A 26,740-nucleotide genomic window follows, 5' to 3' on the forward strand; every position below is an offset into this window, starting at 1 on the left:
CTCCACAGAGGGGAACCAGTATCTGAAGAGAGTCAGCATCTCCAAGAGACAGGATGACAGACACTCAAAACCTACTCATCTTCTCGATGTGTGATACTGTCCTTCACACCTTTTAATGCATTAGTTTCTTTGAAATAAAACACTCCCTTTGACACTATATTCTTAGTAGAAAGTTTACCATTAACTTCAGCATAAGCATACACACAAAACCAATTACAGATAAAACTAAGAAATGCTTAGTCTTTTTTTAAAAAGACCAGTACTTCTCCTGAAAATTGTTAAAGACACAAAAATACAGATTTCTAGGCAAAGTTACACACACACACACACACACACACACACACACACACACACACACAAAATCCCTTCAGAACAACAGTCCTGCTGCTAATAAGGATCCATGTATAAAATGATTCTATGCTTATAAATATACCTTAATCAGTAAGTGTTCCTATTTATAAGATTGAAAACAAATCTTAAAAAAATAAAGAAATTAGATAAACCTAAAATATATCAACAGATACCTCTCTCTGGCTGTCAGGAGAAAAAGGGGAAAAACAAGACACATGACCTTAATTGGGAAGTTCACGCTTTATCTCTGTTTGTCTCCATCACTGTTACCAGGGAAAATTCCTTTGCCAGTTTTTGCCACCTCAAAAAGTCACTTGCCAGTAACAAATTCTCCTGCTTATTTCTCATGCTGTGCTACAGCTGAGCATGAGAGAAAAAGTAGCTACTAAAGGCAAATGACAAGAATCATCAAAACGGGTCATAAACACATGACAAGGAACACAGTCTCACTCTAACCCTAACGCCAGATTGAGCAAGGCACTCGGGCAGTGCTGACGAACCTACGGCACGCATGCCGCAGAGGGCTGCGTGCATCACCAAACGCTCTAAAGGCTCAGCACCGCTGCATGAGGGCCGACTGTGTGCTCTAAGTGGTGCTCTAGAGCCCTAAGCCGGCCTGTCTGTCACACTTGGCAACCCCAATGAGAACCTGGCAACAGGTTCGCTCATGTGATCAGACGGAATGTTTGGTTTTGGGGGTCTTTAATCTCAATTGTAAACACTTGATTGAAAGAAACAAAACACCTTTGTCAAGGAAACAAATATACTAGAGGAATTTTACTAGATGAATTAAAAGACAAAATAAAAAATTTGATAGAAGAATAATAGTACTAGACATAAACCAAAAAGATTCTTACAAAAAAGACAGCAACGACATGAAGCTTTCTTTTCAAAGAACTAAGATGAACTAGTCGTACAAATGGAAGAGACTGGCATATATATTAAAATACATGTATTTTTAAAACAATGGAATTTGTAATTTGGGGTAATATTTGAACTTCTATTTCCAATTTATTTCTCTTCTACTGTGTTATTTATTTGTATATATAGTATATATAATAAACACTGGTATATGCATATGAAGATTCTCATAGAAGAGAAACAATGTGGTGTTTGAGCTTGTGGGTCTTATTTCACTTATCACCGTTCTCAAGTAATAACTACTACTATTACTATTTCCTAGGAGTTTTTTTGATTTTCTCATAAATCAACTTGCAAACTAAAAAACCTACTTTAGAACAGCATTGAGTGACAAGCCGCTCAATGACAAAAGCACTGGACAGTGATAGTGTGCTCAAGAACTGCTTGAAGAAGGCAATAAATTTACTTACCAAATATTTCCCCTCCGCTAGCATATTCTGTCACCAGATAAATCATCCGCTCTGTCTCCATAACCTGGTACAAAGACAGGAGAGTGACAATGACATAAATGACAGGCTGATACCACAAGGAAATCAATGACTCCTCTTTTGTCACTTGAAACATTAAAAATCATTACTGTTTGCCACTTAAAGGAAATTTAAAACATTTTGGAGGGAACAGATATGAATATCAAGAAACGGAAAACATAGATATTTCTCAAGTTTGGTTTTTTTTTTTTAAAGACAGGGTCTCACTATGCAGTTCAGGCTGGCCTTGAGCTCACATTGTAGCACAGGATGGTCTCAAACTCACAGCCACCCTCCTGCCTCAGCCTCCGGAGTGCTGGGATTACAGGCATGCACCACCACACCAGCTATATTTCTCAAATTTTAAAAGTAGAAAACACTTGCTACTTGAGAGACATGATCCTTTTGTTGTTCCGTGAAGTCTCTGCAACCTAGTTCCACACAAGTGAGGACCAGAGAAGCTGCTGAGAGCTTAAAAAGTTCAACACCAATGGTAAGAAAGTCAAAAAAGGTGCCTTTCCCAGTCCCAACCAAAACAAACAAGAACAGCTTTAAGGAAAGTAACAGGAACCACCTAAGAACTACACAGAATTACTTTGGCCTTTAAAAAAAAAAAAAAAAAAAAAAAAACACAAATGACACCTTTCCTTTCCATTGCCCAGGTATTAGAACACGCGCCAGGCACGGTAGTACACTGCAGTAATCCTAGATGGGACACTGAGGTGGGAGAATAGCCATGAGTTCAAGGCCAGCCTGAACTACACACTGAGACCCTGCTTGGGGTTAGGGAGGCCCAGGGAATAATAATTTAAACTATCAGCCCTTTAAGTAATCACTCATTTGCTGGGGATTTTGTTTGTTGGTTGGTTAGTTGGTTGGTTTTTTTGTTCTTTTTGAGACAGGGTCACACTATGCATTTCAGGCTGGTCTTAAGCTCACTACAAAGCCCAGGCTGGTCTTGAACTTGCAACAATCCTCCTGCCTCAACCTCCTGAGTGTTGGGATTACAGGCACGCACATGCCCGGCTTATATTCTGTGTTTTTAAAAATTCACTGTAGTGTGTTTTAAATCCTTTCTTCCTTTTTATCATTTTCATCATTTTTTTGAAAATACCTGAGAATGTATTGTATTTATTATAAACAGTTAAATATCTACTATATAAACAAAGGCCCAGTGTCCTCCATCTCACTCCTCCAGAGGAACACTGTTAATAATTTATTACATATTCTTCAACAGCAGTATTATACATTAAAAATATAATGTGATGTGTACATAAAATTAACTTTCCTAGTAGTCACATTTAAAAGTAAAAATGGAGAAAATGATTCTATTATTACTTACCAAGATTAGTTACCATAAATTTTATTACAATATGTCCAAAATAGTATCACTTCAATAATCTTAAACCACAGTCAACTGCTTGAGTTTTTATATTTAAATAAAATTTAAAATGTAGTTCTAGCCACATTTCAATACTCACCAGTTTCTTGTAGCTAGTGGCTATCACACTGGACAATACAATTCTAGACCTCTGTTATATTATACAATAATTATGAGTAATTATTTATAATAATTACTTATAATAATAAGTAATTATTTAACTAATTACTTTCCAATCATTTTCTTTTCTGTGTCTGTGGTAATGCCAGATGTGTGCAACATTTTGACACAGTGATCGATCTCTTCTTCACGGTTTCACATTGTATGAGCACATATTAAGTTAATTTTCATATCTATTAGTTATGCTGTTCTTTTTTGATCATTTTTCTTTATAGAAACTATATACTAAAAGTATCTCTCTACTGTTACACTTTCTGCTTCCAAGGGCTCTCTCCATATGTCCAGTTATGTGACAGAAAGTGCTCTAAATATATGCAGGTGTTTAGGGAAAAATTGTTAAATACAGCCAGACCGTACATTTTCTCTTTCTATTACCATCCCTCTAGTTAACTGAAAATGTTTTTCCATTAAACTTTTCAGATGTTCAAAAACTATGGCTTCTTACACAGTCACCTACATAGCATTTGCTCATGCTATGACCTTGATGAAACCAACCAGAAAACTATCTTGCTACCAATAGCAGACATCTGGTCATTCACCAGGGCAATGGGACTCTCTAATTAATGACACTACCTGCCAGAAAACAAAGCAAGAAGATTGAAAGAAGGTACTCACTGTTCAAAGCCAGGGCTAGAGAAGGAAAATTTCTGTAAGCTAGCAGAACCTTGGGTAAGACAGGTAAGCCTGCAGAATTCAGTTCTAACGTGAACTAACACCTGCAAATTTACCTTTTGAGAAAGGTTAGCCTAAGCCTCTTGACTGCTTTATGATGACTTATTTTAAAAGATGAAGTCAAGAACTTTATTCAGTCCACTAGGACAGGAAGGGAGCTGCGGTTAAGACACCCGTGAGCTCACAGGACAGGTCTTCAGGTAACACCAGAAGCTTTCACAAGCTCGCTTCTTAGGCAAAGTGTAAGTGTTGCTCAATATAATTTAGTCTGATAAATTTCAACAGGTCTGTTCCTGCTGGCCTAATTCATTTCATCATGTGAGCAACTGATGCCAGCAAAGTCTTCTAAAGTTATAGCCTTAACCACACGCACTAACAATACAACATGTTTTTCTCCCATCAAAATTAAGAGTCTACAAGAGCCTGCCCAATGTGCCATAAATGCGCTTTCTTATACACAGTCCCACAGCAGAGTCCCAAGCCATTTACTGCCAATTAACAGCAGCAAACAAACCAAGTGGGTGGCCACTTCCCTCAAGACTTGGGAGACGATGGTTCTGATGGAAAGCAGTGAGCAAAGCTGACCCTGAGTGCAGGCACAGCCTGCGGCTGCTGCCAACAATTCACAATTTGAGAAGCACCCCAAAGCCCCACCTCTCTCAAAATATCTCTTCTACCAGCTTGCAAAGGCAAGGTCCTTCCCTCCTATTTGCCTTGAAATTCTAGCCATTGGATTTACTGTTTTGCAATAAGACCAGGGAATCATTTTGATGAGGGCACGAAACAGGCATCTTTCTTAGGAAGATTTAAAAAATTTAAAAAAAAAAATCTTTCCCACGACGAAGAATTTCTCTCTGGATTATCAAAGTAATTAAATGCTATCTTGGAAAACTACATCCAGGACCACATTAGAGTAAAGTGATGCAAGAAACCATACTTACACTATCCTTTGTCATCACAATTCATAACAAGATCATAAGAATTAATTTCTAAATACCCTTTTACAAAAATAATATTTTACTCATTCCTAGCTTTTTATCTCTCTAAACTGTTTTCCTTTTTTTAAAAGGGTCTCCCATCTTGATTTCGGATTCTGACCTAAATAAAGTAAGTTCTTGTCATCTTCTGAGTACTTCTTGCTGAAAAAAAGTCATCAAGTTTTAAAGAACGCATTAAAACAACCCACCTGGGTAAAGCAGGTGTCACTAGTAAACAGCCAGGGGAAACAGAAAACTATTAAGAACTGAGTGAGGACGTGCAAGAAGTAAACAGGATACAAGGGAACAAAGGAAGTCTCTGGTACCCAGCCCCACGCCACCTGTCACCTACCTGGTACAGCCTGATGATGTGCGGGTGGCAAAGCATCTTCATAATCTGAACTTCCCGGAAAATCTTCTTCAAATTCTCCTCATCCAGCTGGGACTTATCTATGATCTTTATAGCAACCTGACAATAAAAGAAGACATTGTACTGTGAGGTACTATTAAAAAGCACTTTACTTAGGAAAAGTAAATCCGTTTTAAAATATATCACACCCAAAAAACCCATTATATTACACAAAATTAAAACTGCCAATATTGTGTTTTTGGACTATCAATGAGTAAAGTAAATGTACTCTTTTCAATAAAACAGAAAATGAATTCCCTGCAAATAAATATCAAAGGAAAGACTTTCATAAGCTAGTGGATTTTTTGCCATTTAAAAAAGTTGCTTATGGGCTGGGATTTAGCTCAGCCGCATAAGCACTGCCTTGCAAGTGCTCAGTCCTGAGTTTGATCCCCAGTACTAAAAAAAAAAAAAAAAACAAACTTGCTTATAAAGTAAAACTCCATGACAAAATACTATGTAACTGTACTGATACGGTTACAGACTTGGTCAATAATGCTTCAGATCAGAAAGTGAAATGCAAGGCCTTTTGTTAAGGCAAGAAGCTTATAAGACAGACACATTTTAGTAAGTGTTGGGAGCCGCAGCCCCGAGCCCGGTCGCCTCACTTGGCGGACGTGAGGCCTGTAGTAAAGAGTAAAGCCTGAGGTAGATTACCCCTCCCATCGAGCACGTTAGTTTCCTGCTTACCGCGTAAGCAACCCGCTCAACAATATAGTCTGCCTGGCAACTGATGATGTTAGCCAATCAGCTTGCCTTGCTCACTTTAACATGATTGGACACTGTATCCGTATATATACTGGTGCCACCCCTGGGGGGGAAGAAGAAGCCCGGAAGTAGAAGCCCAGAAGGAGCCGCGGGGAGCGGACCAGAGGAGGCTTCGGCTGGGAGCGATCCCAGGGCAGGCTGTACGGAGAGAAAAATAAAAGAAAAGGTTGTCCACTGCCAGACTTTGTCGTGTGTCCTTCCTGCCGGCCGGGAGCGGACATCGACATTTGGAGGCCCGCACGGGGACTGATCACCCCCGAGACGTGACAGCGGACAACGCTCCAGTACAGAGCTGCGAGACAGGTGAGTTGGGGATAAGCCTGGGCTCTGGGTGGCGCGCACCTACAGGGCTTTTAGACTCCCCTCAGGCTCACGCGTAAGTGGCGGATTCCTTGGGCCTCACGCGGTGAGTAACATATTAAAAAATGGGAAACATGCTAGGTAGTAACATTAAGAGCGAGGGTGGTTGTGGAGAAAGCTCTCAAGAGCTTACAAAAGTACGCAGGGTATTTGAGCAGGCCCAGTCGGGGAGCTCCCGAGAGGGGCCCGTCAAGGGGAACAAAGATGCTAAGGAGAAGGACGGGGCTCTAGCCTCGGAGTCGTCTGACTCCGAGGACGAGGGAAAGTTGAATGGCAAGGAGGCCAAAGAGACCAGCTGTCAGGAGCCTAAGTCGCTCGATAAGGAGTCGCAGGGTTCTTTACCTTGGGGGCTGTTCCCGGAAGCGATCCCTCGCCACGAGGCGGCTGCCCGGGAGCTCCCTTCCCCTTCGCCAGAACAGGAAGTGATGCACGGGCCCCCATTTTCCGCCCAATCACGGCCGCCGTCCTATGCTCCGCCGCCGGCGGGTCGGTATTTTTACAGGCGGCTTTGGCAGGGGGGACGTTTGTCTCATGAGGTACATCCACCACCTGGGATAGATAGTGGCCCCTACGGGACATTTCCTGTACAAGTAGCTATGGGCCAGGGACGTAATGCATGGGAGCCTTTTGAGATAAAGCAGATTAGAGAACTTAAAAATGCAGTTACAACCTTTGGGCCGACTGCGCCTTACACCATTGCCATGCTGGAGAACCTGTCTTCTGGGCCCCTCACCCCCGCGGACTGGATTCAGCTGGCAAAGGCGTGTCTGCCCTCGGGCAGTTACCTGGATTGGCGAGCCTGGTACGCAGAGTTCTCTGCAGAGCAGGCTGAGAGAAACGCCAATCGGGGAAACCGGGGGTGGAACAAGGAAATGCTTATGGGAGAAGGTCAGCACGCTGATGATCAGACTCAGTTCCCCGGCGCTGTCTATGAACAAATCAATGCCATAGGGCTCTGCGCCTGGAAGCAGGTGAGTGGTGCCGGAACAGCCTCCTTGTGTCTTTCAAAAATAATTCAGGGTACCACAGAGCCATTTGTTGACTTTGTGGCCCGAATGCAAGATGCTGCCGATAAGATATTTTCTGATCCGGGAGTGGCTCGACCGCTGGTAAGGCAGCTGATTTTTGAGCAATGTACAAAGGAGTGCAAGGCAGCGATAGCTCCTCATAAGAACAAGGACCTCAACGCCTGGATTAGGATATGCAGAGAGATAGGGGGGCCGCTCTCCAACTCGGGAGTGGCTGCTCTCCTGGCCGCGGCTGTACAGCAGAGGGGACCTCGCGGGTTAGAAGGGGAATGTAAGGCTAGAGGGTGTTTTGCCTGCGGGGAGCCAGGACACATTAAACGTCATTGCCCAAACAATGCAGATGCTAGGCCTCGCCCTAGGAATGAAGAACCATATGTTTGTGGGCGATGCAAGAGGGGATCACACAAAGCTGAGGAGTGTAGGTCGGTCTTTGATGCTCAGGGCAACCGTATTTGTGGACGAGATGCTAGAGGGCCAAAAAACGGCCAGAGGGGGCCCCCTTCACAGGCGGGCCCCCGCCCCAGAGACAGGACAGCTCAGGATGGCAGCCTTCAACAAGGGCCACTCCTGGGTCAGCAGGTGTGGACCTCAGTGTCGCCTCCAGACTTATACAGAAGGTCACCATTAGGACGGATGGCGTTAGGACCCTAAATGACATGCAAAAACTATTGGGAGACATTAATTGGATTAGGCCATATTTACATATACCAAATTCAGATCTCAAACCCCTGTTCGACCTTCTGAAGGGAGACCCAGATATAGCCTCCCACAGGAGGCTCACTCCTGAGGCAAGAGCTGCCTTACAGAGAGTGGAAAAAGCCTTAGGTGGGGCTACCTTACACAGAATTGAACCAGGGCGACCCTTTGATGTCTGTTTGCTACAGACTAGTCTACAGCCCACAGCGGTGATTTGGCAGAAAGGACCATTACTGTGGATACACCCTAAGGTCTCACCTGCAAAAGTCATAGAGCATTACCCGGAGGCAGTCGCTTCATTGGCCCTTGAAGCGCATGATAGAGCTGTCCAACATTTTGGCTCAGGACCACAAGCCATCCGAGTACCCTATACCGCCAGCCAGATCAAGACCCTGGCTGCCTGCATAGATACATGGGCCATTCTGAGATGTGTTTTCCATGGGGATATAAACAATCAATACCCTAAAGACCCTATCTTGTCATTTGTCACTCAGCACCCTATAATTTTTCCAAAGGTTACTGCCTCTGAGCCATTAGTCCCAGCAACTACAATATACACAGATGGCTCCAAGACGGGGATAGGCGCCTATGTGATCCTAGGCAAGCCCCCGGTTACCATACAATTTGAACCTGATCAGCCTCAGGTGGTGGAACTGCAGATCGTTAAAATGATTCTTGAACGGTTCTCAGAAGCCATTAATATTGTCTCCGATTCTAGGTATGTGGTCAATGCTATGCAAGTGCTTGAGACTGCCGGTTTAATTAGATCCACTTCCACAGTGGCTGGGCTGTTCCTGTCTATCCAGACATTGCTTCAGAACAGACACCATAAGGTCTTCACCACCCACATAAGAGCACATACATCCCTGCCAGGGCCTATGGCACAGGGGAATGCGGCTGCTGATACTGCCACTCGCCCGTTATGGATTTTTACCTTACTAACACCAATCGAGCGAGCCCGTGCCTTCCATGATAAGTTTCATGTCAATGCCAGGACACTAGCAAACCATTTCCATGTTTCCAGAGCAGATGCACGAGATATCGTGCGACTATGTGACTCCTGTGCCACATACAAACCTGCCATACCGATGGGAGTAAACCCTCGAGGTTTGATCCCTGGTGATGTTTGGCAGATGGACATCACACATATACAGGAGTTTGGGACTCTTAAATATGTTCATGTTTCCACAGACACCTGTTCTCACGTCATATTTGCAACAGCAGAAACAGGTGAAAAAGTGTCTAATGTGATCAATCATTGCCTGGAGGCTTGGGCCGCATGGGGCAAACCAAAAATATTAAAAACTGATAATGGACCAGCCTATATAGGCAAAGCCTTCAATGAGTTCTGCAAAATGATGGAGGTTCAATTAAAACATGGTATCCCATACAATCCCCAAGGTCAAGGAATCATTGAGAGGGCTCATAGAAGCCTCAAAGAAATTTTACAAAAACAAAAAGGGGGAGTAGGCCAAGGCCTGGCCCCAAAGGCACGATTATCCATGGCACTATTCACACACAATTTTTTAAATTTAAATAATGATAATTGCTCCCCAGCCGTGGAGCACTGCAACCCTTCCCCCAACCATAAAGGGTGGGTGAAGTGGAAAGATGTCCTGACAGGACAATGGATGGGCCCGGATCCAGTGGTCAGCTGGAACCGAGGCGCGGTTTGTGTTTTCCCACAGGAATCGGGACGAGAACCACTGTGGGTACCGGAGAGACTGACACGGGTGACAAAGCCCTCGACTGAAGATCAGACCTGCCCTACCGGAGATCCATCACAGACCAACCAACAAGATAAGTAAAAATAGCGGTAGCCCGAAATGGACAAGAAGATCCTCAGGCATATGCATGGCTCGCTCGCCTAGCCTACGACCGAGTCTAGGGACGGTGAGCTTCCCACACTCCTCCTCTAAAAAATTATGACATAGCTGGGTAGGAGAGTCAATGACGGGTAAGAGCGTACTCCCCCGGTGCGACTCAACCTAAGCCAGGCCCTACCCCATCCTGCACGTAAGCCGCTGGACTGTTAGATGCTGCCCAGGTCTAAATTTCTCTCCGAGGGGATTTCTTTACGGAGAGGAAATGAGTGCAAGCTTGTGTGCATCCAGGTTCCGTCCAGTTTGTGCCTGGCCCTAGAAAAAGGACGAGGGCCTCAGGGCCTTGGCAGACCATGGGACGGCCGACCAGGGTCTAAGCCAAGGACCTACGGTGGGCCTACGCATAGGGCATAAGCCTCTGCACCCAGTCCAGAAAGGGCTACGATGCGCACATTCATAAAAAATAAAAAAGGGGGAGATGTTGGGAGCCGCAGCCCCGAGCCCGGTCGCCTCACTTGGCGGACGTGAGGCCTGTAGTAAAGAGTAAAGCCTGAGGTAGATTACCCCTCCCATCGAGCACGTTAGTTTCCTGCTTACCGCGTAAGCAACCCGCTCAACAATATAGTCTGCCTGGCAACTGATGATGTTAGCCAATCAGCTTGCCTTGCTCACTTTAACATGATTGGACACTGTATCCGTATATATACTGGTGCCACCCCTGGGGGGGAAGAAGAAGCCGCGGGGAGCGGACCAGAGGAGGCTTCGGCTGGGAGCGATCCCAGGGAAGGCTGTACAGAGAGAAAAATAAAAGAAAAGGTTGTCCACTGCCAGACTTTGTCGTGTGTCCTTCCTGCCGGCCGGGAGCGGACATCGACAAGTAAGCATCTACCAGGACCTCTCAGGGACTTCCCATACCTTGCTAGGTCCAGTAAAACTCAGGGTTGCGGTAGTGGGGATGTGGTGTGGTGGAGATGGAGGCAGCACATTCAAAGTTTACTTGGATTCACCATTAATTCTTCGGGCTTTGTAATACTAACTCATTTAAACCTCTTTAAACCCATGTTATTGTGAACTTTATTTTACTAACACAGAAACTGAGGCATACAGGAATAAGTAATCCAAAATACAGTAACTAATGGTTAGTATGGGCCAGATCTAGGTTGTTCTGTGAGTAAATTTTCTTTGGGGGACAGGGGTCTTTTTGAGATAGGGTCTCACTATGCTGTAGGAGTTTCCCTGGAACTCACTTTGTAGCCCAGGTTGGTCCTCCTGCCCCAGCCTCTCAAGTGCTGGGATTACAGGCGTGCACCACCATGCTCTGTCTAAAATTCTTAATAATGTCATAAAAACAAAATCTTTCTGCACAGCACATACACAATGTTTATTCAGCATAAAACATTATCTTTGGGGGCTGGGGATTTAGCTCAGCGGCATAAGCCCCTGCCTTGCAAGCAGGCAGTCGTGAGTTCGATCCCTGGTACCGATAAAAACGAAAAAGACAAAAAAAAAAAAATAATAATAATAAATATAAAACATTATCTTTTCACCTGGCACATTATTTTGAAGACACCCAGTGGCACTTACATTTTATAACAATGAAAGATGAAGGACTTTATTTTAAGCTACTAAATCTAAATTTTCTCCTCATTTTCCGTAAAATAACTAAAATACTTGTCTTATCTGCAAAATATTTCCAAGTCTTAGTTTCAATTACTTGATCAGTAAATAGTCAATGTTAGATGAAAAACAGGGACCCTTCAATTCTTAAAATTCTAAGAATCCGTACACTGGGAGAAGGAAGGAAAACAAGAAGCTTAAGGGAAGCAAAATTTCCACAGCACAACGTTTAGCTCAGAAAAACGAAGACAGAACTATGTAAGTTAGACTGTTCAAACAGATCCATGACTGGCATGAAGGAAACTCTGTCTGGAATTATTTCAGAAGTGTCAGAATTAAGACTAACAGGAGAAAGGCACAAAGAGACAAACCCCAGTTCACTGCCGAGAGTGTTCAGGCCTTGCCTACTGATGGCCTGTGATGAACTATGTGTGGCTCAAGCTACAACAAGCCAATCAGATACAGCCTTAAATTCAAGGAATTCACAAACTAGTAGGGGAAAGGGGTGTGCGAAACAGATAATGCACCATCGCAAGCAGACAGTAACGCTGGGGAGAAAAGAGAAACACGGGGAACTCATTCACGAAGAAGACAGACCTGAGAGCAGAAGAAACTGGGACCGAGGCAGAGTTAACGAGGAGAAACGGCGACTCGGTAACGCCGGCTGCTTGACCTCATGTAAGCAGTCGCGAGCCTCACAATCTTTGACCACTAACATTTCTATTTCTTGTCACTGTGCCGGGTCACATATGAACCTTAAATCTCCTCCTGCATGTCTCAGAACAGCTCTCGAAACGAAAATATGATAAAACAACATCCTTCTGTAGAACAAGTATCTGGGCCTTAGTACAGTGGTGCCTCAGTTCACAAACACTTTTATTTGTGAAAAATTTGGTTCACCAACAAAAGCATTTGGAAAAGTTCTATTTTTGTTGGCAAACTCTACATCAGATGACAAACACAACCACAGCTATCTCTGCTACACAAACACAAATGTGGCTAGTCTTCTCCAAAAAATCACAGAACAAATTAAGTTTGTGAACTGAGACACCACTGTAATTTTTAAATATGAATAACAACTTATAGAATGTAGAGTTCTTTCATATACCAAATGGGCCCAGGAACTTACCACCTAACCGCACAGCACAACTTCCATGTGAAATGGCTTGTAAGTGACAATGGACTGTCCGGGGTCTCAGGGAGCCTCACTTTTTCACTTCAAAAGAAACACGATTTCCTAGAAGCGCCACAATGTGGAAAGGCTGAGAAGCATGTATCTTCTATAAAGGCTTCAATAGAGAGGCTTGGGCTTGAAGCACCCCACCACCCACGTACCCTACTAACACTAACTGACGGAGAGCAAGACTAACGCCAGGGAATGGAGGGTGCTTCAAGGCAAATTAACCAAATTGTTCACATTTTCACCCTCAAGAGAGCCCTAGGCGACGCAGTAATTGAGAAAGTCATACAGCGAGACCTCCATGATTCACAGCAAACTCACTCTAAAATTCCTTCACTTTCTCAGGCATGGGATCTTATAAAGTAAACAAAAAACAAAATCTCATCACCTGAGAACAAAATAGGCTATTAGGATCTCAATGTATACCATGTCATGTACCTAATAAAAATTTTAACAGTAAAGAGAAAGGTTTAATATAGATGTAGTTTTATATTTTATAACAACACATCTGACTTCACAAGAAGAAAACAGTGCTACATATTGAAATTTGTTCTCTTCTCTTGTGGAAAATGATGTTTGATACAAACTATTGTAGAAAATGGAAAGCAGAGAAGTTTTAATGTAGTAAAGCACCAGATTCCCATCTGCTCTTTAGTGCCAGGAGTTTTAAGACCACAAGAAATACTGAAAGGTAAAGCCTGCCTAGCAGATGAAGACAGCTCGAAAGCAAGGGTTCTGAAGCCACGCTGCCTGGACTCAGAATTTTGGAACTATTCTTTAATGCATAACATTGAACTAATTCTTTCATTTTTCTGAGGCTCCTTCTCTATAATACATGGGCAACAACGGAACCTTGTTTAGAGAGTGGCTGGTAATTAACTAAGCTAATGCATGCAGCCTGCTGAGTACAGTGCCCAGCACGCAGTAAACACGCAGCTCAGTAGTATTCATTGGCTTTATCTACTTTCATTTTCTACAGCTGTAACTGTAGTCTGAAACTGTTAAATGGAAAATACAAAAATGAACAATCTAATAGCTTTAAATTACACCCTACTCTGAACACCAGAAGAAACCTTGCTCCTTCCTAGTCCACCATGCCTGGGGTGGAAACACTGCCTTGTCCAGAGTGCCCACACCACACATGCTGTCCTGTTAGTCACCCAGTAGCCACCTGGTTACCAGATCAACCATCACAACATCCCAGTGCCTGTGCTCAAGTAACCCTTATTTTACTCCCAAATGGCCGTAAAGCACATGAGCACCAATGTTGGCAACCCACAGATGCCGAAGAGAAGCTGCAAAGTGCTTCTTACATGTGAAAAAAGTGAAAATTCTCATCTCAGTGTGGAAGTTGCTCAGACCTGTAGTATGATAGGTAAGATTTTGAGATAGCACTGATGTAAATTTTATCATATATTACTGTAAGTTCTCTATTTTATTATTAGTGATTTCAATCTCTTACTTTGTATGTTAAGCTTTATCATAGGTAATTATTAGGTGTTAGAATTTGGTAGTATCTACTCAGTTACCTACTAAAAGTCTTGAAATGTCTCACCCACAAATAAAGGGGAGACCACTGTACACACAATTGTAAGTACTAGTGTTGTTATTTCATTTCTTTCTGGAACTGGGCTTTCAATTTTAGACACTCTTTGGGACAGAGTACATCTGTTTCACTAAGCAACATAATTATGGATCCAAAACACAAATTCATTATTCAAGAAACAAGTTGGTAGGCCAAGAAGCAGAATAGCTAATAATTTGTGGTGACATTCGGAACAACTGACTGCTGCCAGCTGATGTGGAAAGAACATGGAAGGGACAGAGCTGAGGGAAGAGGGATCTGTTCCATTCAGGAAAGTCGCACTGAACCGCAGAATGGAACCTTCTGCCCCGAGAGCCGCGCCACAGACAGAGTGATTCACTTCTTCACAGGCAGGCCAGGCTCCCCTGGGGTCCCCATCAGGGAGCGAACACTCAGAGAAAGACACAGAACGCTACCTGGCAGGGGCACAAATGACTGGAGAAGGCAACTTCCTGAAGCTCGGCTCCTAACTAACCTGAAACTGGGAAGGAAGGTTTTCTTAAAAAGCAGGAAACTACCAACGGAACAGAAAGATCCGAAGTCAGTGAATAGTGGGGCTGATGGAAAGCCATTCCTCTTCTGGAAATACATGAACAGAATAATAATTTTCACACACACGGATTATTGGAAGGTATATGGTAAACTTTTTAGTTAATTAAACATGAGTGGTGGCACACCTGTAATCCTAGCACAAATTGAAATTGAAAAAAATGAAATAGTAATACTAGTACTTACAATTATGTATACAGTGGTCTCCCCTTTATTTGTGGGTGAGACATTTCAAGACTTTCTGTAGAGGCAGGAGGATCACAAATTCACGCTCAACCTGGGCAATTTAGCAACTTAGTGACAGCCTGTCTCAAAATAAAAAAGGGCTAGAGACATATGTAGTTCAGTGCTAAGGCCCCAGGTTCAATTCCTGGCACACCCCCCCACACACACACACACGAGATCAAACTACACACTTGTTGCTTGAAAAAGTGAGTATGTCAACCGCAAAAGTAAATTAGTAGGACCAGGTATATAGCTCAGTGGCACAGCACCTGCCTGGCAAGCACAAGGTCCTGAGTTTAATTTCAGATACAACAAAAAGTAAATCAGTAGATAAACAGAATATAAACTTTAAAAAAGTATGTTAATATCCGAAATAAAAATACTTGAATTACATAACATATATGAATATTACAAGTAAAAAATGAAACTTTGAACACATTGTAAGAGATCACATATTTCCTAAATTCACCTGTTCCACATAGAACTCTTTTATACGGCAAAGCACATAATTCTGTGAATTGACACTCTCATTTTAATTAAACATGGCACTGCATCAAATGTGTTGCTAAACAGATACAAATTGTAAAAGTCCTCAGGAATTTCCCCCCAAGACATTTCCCTTCAACCAACTCTTCTTTTTAAGTTAGCACATGGCAAGGAAAAAAAATTAAATTCAGAGACCATGCTCAAGTCATATAGTTCTTTATTATTCATTCTAGATGGGGGAAAATAGCCATTTCCCCTTTTTAGTTCTCACTTCTAAAAACCACAGTTCCTTCAACCCTTGCCTCATTTTTTGCAAGCATAATAATGCTTATTAGGAATGAAGTTTAAAAAAATAGTGCTCTCTTCACAACAGGCAACAATTTCCTTGCATATTCTGAGACGACTTCACAAGCAAAACAAGCTGACAGAATAAAAAGCCAATGAACCAAGGGAAAGCTCAGTATTAAAACTGAAACAAACCTCCCTTCTTCCTCACCGCTGCTCACCAGAAATAAGCCACTGAGAGCAGGGCTCATGGATACGCTTTGACAAATGGACTGTTTTAAAGATTATCTAGCCAGAGGTTTAGCTCAGTGGCATAAGCACCCGCCTGGCAAGTGTGAGGTCCCAAGTTCGATACCCGGCACAAAAAAAAAAATTATTTAGGAGAAAAACAAAAAGATCAGAAGGCCAGATTAGCTCCCTGCCCATATGGTCTCCAAATTGTGAATAAACTCATTTTCTCTTTTTTTGTGGGCTTTTCAAAGCAAAAACCACAAGAGCTAAAATTTCCCAAAGAGATGCATTCCCTTCAACTGGTCTGCAGATACACACACCATTTCACAGACACTACACAGACTGTACGCTTTTAGGAAGAAAAGCAAAGGCATGGTGACAGGTCAGAGAACTTAATATTTCTTCCCAATATTCTTTTAAGGAAAGAAGCTTATTTTTCAGTGATATGTCTTAAAATTCCAGCAGGTAAATAGTGGTGGTGGCGGTGATTTTCTGAGACTGGGTCTGACGACTACGTAGGTCAGGCTGGCCTTAAACTCGCGGCCACCCTCCAGGCACAGCCTCCCCAGCGCTAGGATTACAGCTGTGTGCCACCACACCTGGTCAGATAAATGTCTTCCCATTACAAATGTTTCCTCAGTGAAGTTTCATTTTCTTTTTTCTTTCTATTTTTTCCTCCTCTTTTGGTTTGTAGTTTAGGCTGGTCTCAAACTCAAGATACGGCTGCCTCAGTCTCCCAAGGGCTAGAATTATGAGCATGAGCCACCAAGCTCAGTTGATGCTACATTTTTATATTAACATTTAACAATTTTATTCTCTACTTCTATAACAGAGCTTGTTTACTCTAGATTATTCTAAACTCTATTCTAGAATTCTTTTGTGCAGTCTAATATAGCAGGAACCAGTCACATGTGACTAGTGAGCATTTAAAATATTGCTAGGTCACATAATTAGGATGTAAAATACATGCCACTGTGTATGACTTACTACTAAAAAAAATGTAAGCCATATCATTGATAAGTTTTTAAACTGATTATATGTGGAAATGGTAATATTTGGATAGTATGCTAAATAAAAGATATCATCAAAACCAATTTGCCTGTTTCTTTTTACTTTTTTAATGACTACCAGAAAACAGCATATAAAATGCGTTGTTTTTTATATTTCATATTCTTTCATATTATATAAAATTATGTGTGTTTGTATCCCTCATTCCATTGGATAGCACTAGACGAGATGACGCCAATAAGCCAGATAATTAACCTAATGGTTAAAGGAGGCAGTCCAGGAAAATGACTTTTGAAACAGTTGGCTTGGTACTGGGAACTGCCAGGTACCCACCTCATGGAAACTTGGCCCAAGTTACAAGGCACTAGGTGCACAAACATTGCCATGGGGCGAATCTCAAATATGGTCTCAAAAGTTCTATTCTAAGAACTCCATTTAATTCCATTAAAAACTGTTTATTGAGCATCTGGCTGTTTTACTGCTCTGCACCACCCCTGTGTCACGCCCTGGTAGCCTTTCTCGACAGGATCCTCTGGGGAAGAAAATCTCAGGGGCCTAAGACAGCAGTTCTCAAAGCTTTCTGATCTCAGGGCTCCTCCTAAAAGTCACTGAGGGAAAGAAGTTGCTGACAACACTGAAAGAACCATTATGATGGAATACACATGATCAGTTACTTAGAAATTAAATTAAAATCATAAATCGAATCAAAAATTTAAAAGCACACATTTCCTCAGCCAATGGAGGAATTACATCACGCATGATGCAACCTCTTGAAATCTCCACTTTATAATTGCAAGAGCAAGAATAAAAAATGAAAATCATGTCTTACCATTTTTGTGAAAACATTTCACCTTGAAGATCCATGGGAAGAATCTTAGTGACTCTGAGGTCCCTGAGAACTCCGAGAACAACTAAGCTATCCTGTATATAATGAATTAAAATCTATGCATCCAGAATGGTGGTCTCTTTGGGAGAACTGAAAAAACATTCAAACAAGTTTTTCTTCTGTAGGGAGTTAATTTTTTCACAAGACCAAGTTGGGAATAGCTGGACAGAAAAATAACTTAAATGCCTTTGAAATCAGCCTTAATGAAAAAATTTGTGTATGTGAGTGTTTTTTAGAAGATTACTAGGAAAAAAACAGGTTTTAAAACTCCAAAGCAATACAAACTACACAAGCTGGACTCCTGCTAAATTTGATAGGTACTAAATGATCATAATTAATAATCTGACAGGTACGAAATGATCACACAGCCAAGGTCAAAATACAAACAGACTGGCCACATTATTGGGAAGATTCTAAGCTTGGTCCTGGAACCAATTTCTTAACTGCAGTCTGTATTGAAGTTTGAAGCGAATGGCTAAATCAAACATTAATGGGCAAACCAAGGATGCATATTTGAAAGGACTGATTATTCTACTCATTTTACACACGAGTCACAACTGTTTCTGGGAGAATATGCAGCTGTCAAGCCTAAGGAATGGCTGGGATGCAAGGATGCTAGCCAACTCCAGGCAAGAAGACTCAACACGGCCAACAAAGATAAGGGTCAGTTAGTTTTCAATGAACTCTAAAGGAAGTAGTAACCGTAATTTAAAATATCTAGAATTTTTGGGGTTAAGTGGTTGATCTTTTGTTTTTCCGCAGTTCTCTGAGCTGCACTACATGGTGAATGTAAAAGAGTTCATGCATTTACAGTGTCTGCAGGAGAGACAAGAGAGATCTTACCGAAAGTGGCAAATATTAGGAAACGTATTATTCTTGGAAGCATTTCTGGGTTGGAACACGGAATATTGTGCAAAACTAATAAGTAGTATCTGAAGCAAAGGAAATTTTCTGGGGATTATTTGAAATTCAAGGCATAGAAGGGAAATTTTCAAAGACAAACAGAAGTGATTTCTCAGTTCCAATAATACCCATCTGGTTAACATTTACCGGCCTCAGAAAGAGGTCCCAGAAACCTCCCTAACATTATGGCAACTCTCCTGGGCATGCAGACATTAGTCCTGTTGTTTCCTTCTTTTTTCTTCTTCCTCTTCCTTTAAGAAATAGCCAACAACGTTTTGTATGACTTACAGACTATTAAATCCGTTTGGCCTGTATATTTAAATCAACTGGACAAAAGACTTTTTAAGTGGAGAAAAGGATGGAACTGACAATAATAAGGAAAGTCAGGTAATTTTATCCAAAATATTAGTTCAATTTTCCTTTTTTAGGTGTTCATTTCAGACTGATAAATCTCAGAAGTTTAAAAGAGATGTAAAACGAGATTGATAGCTCAACTCTGAGACTAAAAAGCTGCTGAAAATGAAGCCCGGAGCTCTGCAGGAAGAAAAGTGGAAAAAGGAAAAAAGCAAAATAAAGGCAAACAAAAATGTTCTCATTTTAGTCTTGGCAGTTCGTTCCCAATGAGCCACATCACCTGCCAAAGAGACACTCTGAATACAAAGGAAGGGTTAGACAGGAAAGTACCGCACATGAGATGGCGTAGCGTTAGAATTAAATGCTTTAACAAGCAAGTTCTCACAGTTCAAAGTGGAAATCAAAAAAAGTGTGGGCATCACTCTAGCACCTACACCTGCTGCATACCTACTGGTTGATCACAGTTTTGTCCCATCTCATACCCACCCTGTGCTTTGCCAATGGATCGATTCCACCTAAGCGACTACACTTGTAGTGTTACCGATTGACCTTAGTCCTGTCCTACCGTACTTAGGCCTGCCTCACCTCATGGCTTTGCGCAATAACACACCCTTGAGAAGCGGGGCCGGCAGGTGACCCACCTTCTGCTCCACTTTCAGAGTTTTCTTTCCATACAGTCTTCCTACTCTTAAAAAAAGTGACATAAAGAATCATCATAACAGAAACATTTTGAAATGAAAGAAATAAAATCACTCAAAGAAACTGTTAATCCCCTCCCCAAAATTTAACAGTCAGGGTAGCAAAGTATGCTATAAAAGATTAAATTTCAGTCCTAAAGAAGAAAGATTAGACAAACAATGAAAGAACGTGCCAAATGAAGGTGAAGAGAGGGAGAAAGCTGAACCAATTTCAGAATGAATATCCTTAATGAAGTACGTGTTACTCTTTCCTAGAGTGCCAACTCATAGGCCAAAATAATACTCACAGACTGATTCTGCTCTTCCCAAGAACAGTATTTGTGAGGAAACCTGAGCACCACTCAGTACGTTTACACTGAGCACCTAGAATACTCAAAATTTCTTAAAGCATCAGTTGAGAAGCAAGCCAGACTCAACTATCCTAACTTCCTTAAACTTCGGTATAGAAATGTATTACATCGGGTCTCTTGCTGCCCTTACAATGGTAACGTTGTTCACGGTGAATGAAAGGAGCAAAGGTTCCTGTGTTAAATTGTTTCGAATTATGTTAACATGCCCCCGAGGCCTAATAACATAGTCTGCAAGTAACAGCAGGAGCCCAAATAAACTAATGATAAACAGTTTCCCCCCTTTTTAAAAAGCCTTTTAATTTTTTTTTGGTGCTAAGGACAGAACTCAGGGTTTCTAGCTTGCTAGACAAGTGGTCTACTACTGAACTAAATCTCCAGCCCCTAAATCCCATATTTTGGACACCTCCCAATTATTCGATAATACGAATTAAATAAGAATGATCTCCACTATCAGCATTTGGGGGAGGTCTTTTGAGGTAAGGTCTCACTATGTAATTTAGGCTGCCTTGAATTCACTATGTAGCCTAGGCCGGCCTCCTCCTGCCTCAGCCTCCTCAGTGCCAGGATTACAGGCGTATGCCACCATGTCCAGTTTAGGTAGCATCTTAACTACTTGTTTCTGAAGTTCTTTTTACCACATCCTAAATGTGGCAAATCCTTAGAACTGTGAGCTAACTGCTTGTAAATAGGTGTGTGTTATCAACCATGTATTCTCGATCTGCTGCTGGACTGCGGGTTCGCCCACAGTTTAAAACTCAGCCTCCCTGTGTGCGTCGGGAACCTGACACCACTTCCTGAGAGGTTTTCCTAGCCACAGCTGCACACCAGCACAGCTGGCAGCTAATGCTTCTCCAGAATCCCATCGAAATGGAAATGTTTTGTGTGATGGTGTTTTATATTTATTCTAGCGTCAATGAGCTCCTTATATTTAGTAACCATCACATTTTCCAGTAAAACAAATTTGTTTCCATAATTCATGTTAGCATTTCAAGTGAACATCGTAACTTGCGTAATTTAAATCACCCCTGAGAGTTTGAGGAACAGTTAATTCTCAAAATTCTAATATTTATTTTAAAAATGGGAAAAGAACTATAGATAACACTGTCATAGGGAGGAAAACTGAAAAAAAATGGTTCCATTAAAATATAACTCATTATTACATGGATTAGACATGATCACAGTAAATGTCAGCACACAACTGCATACATACATGCTTAATATAATACACAACAGTTAGTAAGATTGTTTCTACTTTGCCTTTTCAGATAACTTGCACTGTAAAAATTGACCTGCAATGATAGACCTAAATTGACAGTACAGTATAAGTCTAAAATTTCAAAAGAAAAAAGAATTTTACTTATAAGTTACCATAATTGTAAATTACTTGGTTAATATAGCTCATAGTGAAGTATTTTTAAATACAGTTGGGGATATACCTCAGTGGGACAGTGCCTGCCTGGCAAGTGCAAGGTCCTGAGTTCAATTCCCAGTACAATAAATAAATAAATGTGCAATTTTAAAATTTTAATCCCTGTGTATCCTACCTGCAGAGGGGCAGCCAATATGGGAAGTACCTGGGCCCCACAACCAGCTTGTTGAGAGGGACCCAGAAGAATGTCAAAACAAAGGAGCAAAAGACAATCTCAGACTTGTAGCTCACACAGAACAAGTCTGGGAGATACAGTCATGGAAGAAAATTTAAGACACACACCCGAAATCTGAGAGGACAGCAACTGAAGTAAAGAAACAACTTCATGAGGTTGGAAAAGCAATCAAATCAGAAATAATGTCTCAGGTAAAAGAAAAAAAATCACAAACATAATGAAAGAAATACTGAGCATATCTAAAAGAAGACATAGATTAAAAAAAAAGAGGAGCATAGAAAAATGATGAAAACCCTGAATGGACAACATAGAGAGGAATTACAATACATGAAATAGATTCAAAGAGAGATCTAGGAAATTAAAAAGTCAATCAAAAGTTGGTAAAATGGCCTGAAAGAGACTAAAGGTAGATTTTCACACCTTGAAGACAGGATTGCAGGTAGCGACTGTGAAAGGAAAGATCTCTTAAAAATAACAAGGAATCAGGAAATCACAATCGAACGATGCGCCGTTTTGTTGTTATGCCCTCTTTTATCTCAATCTCCTTTTTTTAAATTATTTATGTTTTTATTTTTATCTTTTTAATTAAGGGAAAAATAAAAAAAAGCAGGATACATTATAGTAACCCACTTTGATTTCCTATTAACTTGATTTGAAACCCTGTATAGCCCTCACCATCTTGTTTTGACTGATTTTCCTCTATACTGCTTTGCTTGATAGTACCATGTTCGAAAGTATAGGCAACAACTCTAAAGACAGTAAGATTCATTATGACGCCCATTCCGGTTGACTCTTATCTTCTTTTAAAGTCCTGTAAAGTCTCCAATGTTTTGGTTTTATTCTTTACTGTTTTGTTCAATTTTATTATAACTGATGATATAGGCAATTCTTTTTAAGATAGCAAGAGGCAGTATGGTAACCATTGTTGATCACCTTGTATTTTGTTTTTACATTATGTATTATGTCCATCCTTTTGATTTGACTGACTCTGTCCTGTTAGGTCACATTTGGTTTTACTCTCTTCAAAAAAAAGTAATACGAACTGTGGGAGTAATAAAACCCAAAATGTGTAATTGTCATTGTACAAAAGAAAGGAAAAGAAACTGCTCTAAAGAATATAACTGCATATATATTTAAGTGTATAAGATAGATAACCATATTACTGAGTTTACTTCTACTCTTTTTCTGTTTTTTTTTTTTTTTTTTCTTTTTCTCCTTAAATAAAATTTTTTTAAAAAGTGATAGGGGAGGAAACATCTGGGAGGGAAAGGTAGTAACTGTTAATTTCTTATTGTCTTGTCTTAAACTCTTGTGTTTCTTTCACAGTTTTGTTAGGTTTGGCTTTGTTCTGTCTTGTTTTACTAGATTTTACTTTGCTTTATGGTATGGTCAGCTATTTTGAACATAATGGGATGTATTATGGTAATCATGGTTGATTTCCTATTATCTTGTTTTGAAGTCTTATAATGCTTTCATTCATTTAATTGGTTTTATTCTGTTTTGTTTGATTTTATTACGTGTGATAGTATGAACAGCAATTTTTAAGAAAAGGAGACATTATGGCAGCTATTGCTGATTTCCTATCATCTTTTTTTGAAGTCCTAGCATGCTTTTATTCTTTTGTCTTGATTGGTTCTATTCTGTTGTGTTTTGATTTTATTATGTGTGATAGTATGGACAACATTTTTTAAGAAAATGAGATATTATAGTAACCACTGTTTATTTCCTGTTATCTGGTTTTGAAGTCCTGTTAATGCTTTCACTCTTTTGACTGGCTCTATACTATTTTGTTATGTTTAATATTATTATGTATAAAGGTATGGTCAACTATTTTGAAGAAAACAAGAGACATTATACTAGCCATGTTGATATCCTGTTGTTTTGTTTTGTAGTCCTGTGTTTTTTGCGTTGTTCTGTTCTGATTTGCTTTGTTCTGTTTTATTCTCTTTAAAATAAAAAAAATTTTTTAAAATTTATCTATTGCCCCCTTTTAAATATTTTTTGGTTTTTTCTGTTTTTTTGAGACAGAGTCTTGCTATGCATCCGGTTTGGGCTGGCTCTGAACTCACTATATTGGCCTCCAACTCATGACAATCTTCCTGCTTCAGCCTGAGTGCTGAGATTACAGGCATATGACAACACTATTTTTAAAGCAAAATGACACGATCCCTAATTCATTGCCAAAGAGACTGAAGAGCACCTGTACGTATTACATATGCTTTCATTTGAGATAAACATATTTGCATAAGTACTGTTTTAGAAAACTGGTCACCACCTAGAAAAATCACAAGTATGAGGTTTAAGATGAGAAAATGAAGTGATGATCTAGACAAATGAGAAAAAAATGTTAATTGATAATAACTATGACTTCATACTGAAATAATTATCTCTCCAAATTTAAAAATCTTTTGAATTTTTCTGGGGTCATGGTCAACTTCTTTATAGATCAAGTTGGCATTTTCAGAAACAAAGTCAAAGATAATCTCCACAATAAATCAAATGTACTGAGTAGAAATGGCACCAAACAAGGAGCTCAGTGTAGACAGGATATAAAACCTATCACACACAACAGTAGAACATTTTACGCTCTGGACAAAACCACACACAAAACCCAAAATACATGAGACATAAAAGAGGATCTATTTTGATTAAACTTGAGTAGAAAGTTCAGAAATGGAGAGAACTTTTAGAAAATTAGCTCTGGGTACAGTTTGCAAATCACTGAGCCTGCGAAAAGAACAGTGGAGTGGGAATTTAGATTCAGACCTCTCTAGGTCTCAGTGTCCTCATCTAGTACATCAAAGTGTGCTTGTACTAGGCTTGAAAGCAAAGTTATCTAGTCAAGGTTCTACCTGTACCAGTTCTGAATTAGAACTCTGCAAGATTTTGATTTTATCTTTTTTAACTAATTTATTTAACTTCTAAAGCTCATTCACATAAACTAACTCAGAATCACTAGTCAAATAACTGTGAATGTTGGACAACTAAAGTATTCAAGCCAGGTAGTTTTATAGCCCTATGATGTAATACACAGCATGATATACTCACCCCATCTGAGACAGCGTTGGTGAATAAACACTTAAGTATTGTCTAGTATTACTTTCTTACTTAAACAGCAATTAATCACAAGCAAAACACACTTGAAAACAACGATAGCCATTAACTCTGTTTTTGTTGCTGTTCTTTGTTCTGTTTTTTGAGGCAGGCTCTAGCTTCACAGTACAGGCTGGCCTTGAATTCCCTATGTAAACCAAGCTGGCCTCCAACTCATGGTATCTCCTGCCTCGGCTTTCCACGTGTTGGGATTATAGATAGCCAAGTGCCACCACACCCCGCTGACAGCCATTAACTCTTAATCCAAACACCACCACTAAGAAACAGGTACTATTAATGTTTCCATCTTATAGATTTTTTGGAGGCATATACCAATGAAGTAGTTTACCCAGGTTATTCAACAATACAGTACCAGAGGCAGGATTTCAGCGTAGGCAATAGAGACCTGAGTCCTTAACTGTACCATTTTGTTGCTTCTCAAAACTGCTTTTATGGTAATGGTCTCTCAAATATAAACATAGAAAACTGACCAATAAAGGAATTAGAGGCAGCACTAGACATCAATAAAATCTTGAAATAGGGAAAATATGTAATAGCATTTCACCTATATTTCAATTTCTTTATTCATCTTTTGCTGTTATGTTCCACTGAACATCTCTCACCTATCTTCATTAAACCTAACACCAATTATTATGAAGTTTTTTTCTTTTCACTCAGCTCTATTAAATTAAACTGTATTTGGGACATACTCTGAGACTAATGCTCATCAAGCAGACTCACTATATATAATCCTATTCAAAATAAATATTCTGGGGCTGGGGATTTAGCTCAGCGGCATAAGAGCCTGACTGGCAAGTACAAGGTCATGAGTTCAATCCTTGGTACCAAAAAATAATAAATAAATAAACATTCCAACACAAGTCCCGCTGATGTTGTACAGACGGTCCCCCCCCTCGATTCCCACACATCCATACTGACACACACATTCACGCTCTGGGTCATGCTCTTCCTCTCCTTCAGGTGGTACTAGTGGGCTCAGTGAAGAAAGCAGCCAAGGGAGACAAACTGGGTGGCCTCAAAGATCCGCAGGCAGCTTCTATGGAACCAAGGGTGGACCCAACCAACAGCCAGCAAAAAGCTGGAGTCTTAGGTCACAAAGCCTCAAAAAAACACAGGCTACCAGTAAGCTGAAGGACCTTGCAAGTGGCTTTTTCCCCTGATGAAACAAATCCTGGCACAGTGTAATCCTTCTGAAGCTCTGAGCAGAGGACTGCACCACGCCAGGATTCATGACCATAGAAACGATGGACTAAGTTTTAAGCCACTACAAAGTAGTATTGTTATACAACAGTAGAAAATTAATGCCTTATAGGTGTTTTTTTTTTCAGATGGAAGCAATCCCTAAAAAATTGTAGACCAAATAAATTTCTTACGTATTTTATAGCACAAAACTATAGGAGTTGCCATTAGAGTTCCAGCATGTGAACAAAACTGAAATTCTCTCTTGAGAAAAGCTTTGGTCCTACTTACTATCCCAGCAAAGGCTTTCTGTGTGACACAGGTAAATTTTCCAACCAAAAAAGTAAGTATGTCAGGCTCAGCGCTTTGCAAAGTTACTTCTGCCAATGACAAAGATGCTAAGATAAATATGCACATCTAAAGACTTCATTCCAGATATTACAATACAGATAA

General features: G+C 40.6%; 1 protein-coding gene across 3 annotated transcripts in view; it reads right to left on the reverse strand.

The window, feature by feature from the left end:
• Positions 1 to 26,740, reverse strand: part of Sik3 (SIK family kinase 3) — a 250,370-nt gene that overhangs the window by 96,076 nt on the left and 127,554 nt on the right. For all 3 annotated transcript variants that reach the window (XM_063255817.1, XM_063255818.1, XM_063255816.1), the window contains exons 2-3: positions 5,302 to 5,418; positions 1,683 to 1,746 (exon numbers count right to left, since the gene is read on the reverse strand). In XM_063255817.1, coding sequence (XP_063111887.1) covers positions 1,683 to 1,746; positions 5,302 to 5,418 — 181 coding nt within the window. The remainder of the gene's footprint in view (positions 1 to 1,682; positions 1,747 to 5,301; positions 5,419 to 26,740) is intronic.

Source organism: Cavia porcellus, unplaced genomic scaffold (assembly GCF_034190915.1).
Source record: "Cavia porcellus strain 051 isolate PalLab524CR breed Dunkin Hartley unplaced genomic scaffold, mCavPor4.1 scaffold_9, whole genome shotgun sequence".
Taxonomy (NCBI): Eukaryota; Metazoa; Chordata; class Mammalia; order Rodentia; family Caviidae; genus Cavia; species Cavia porcellus.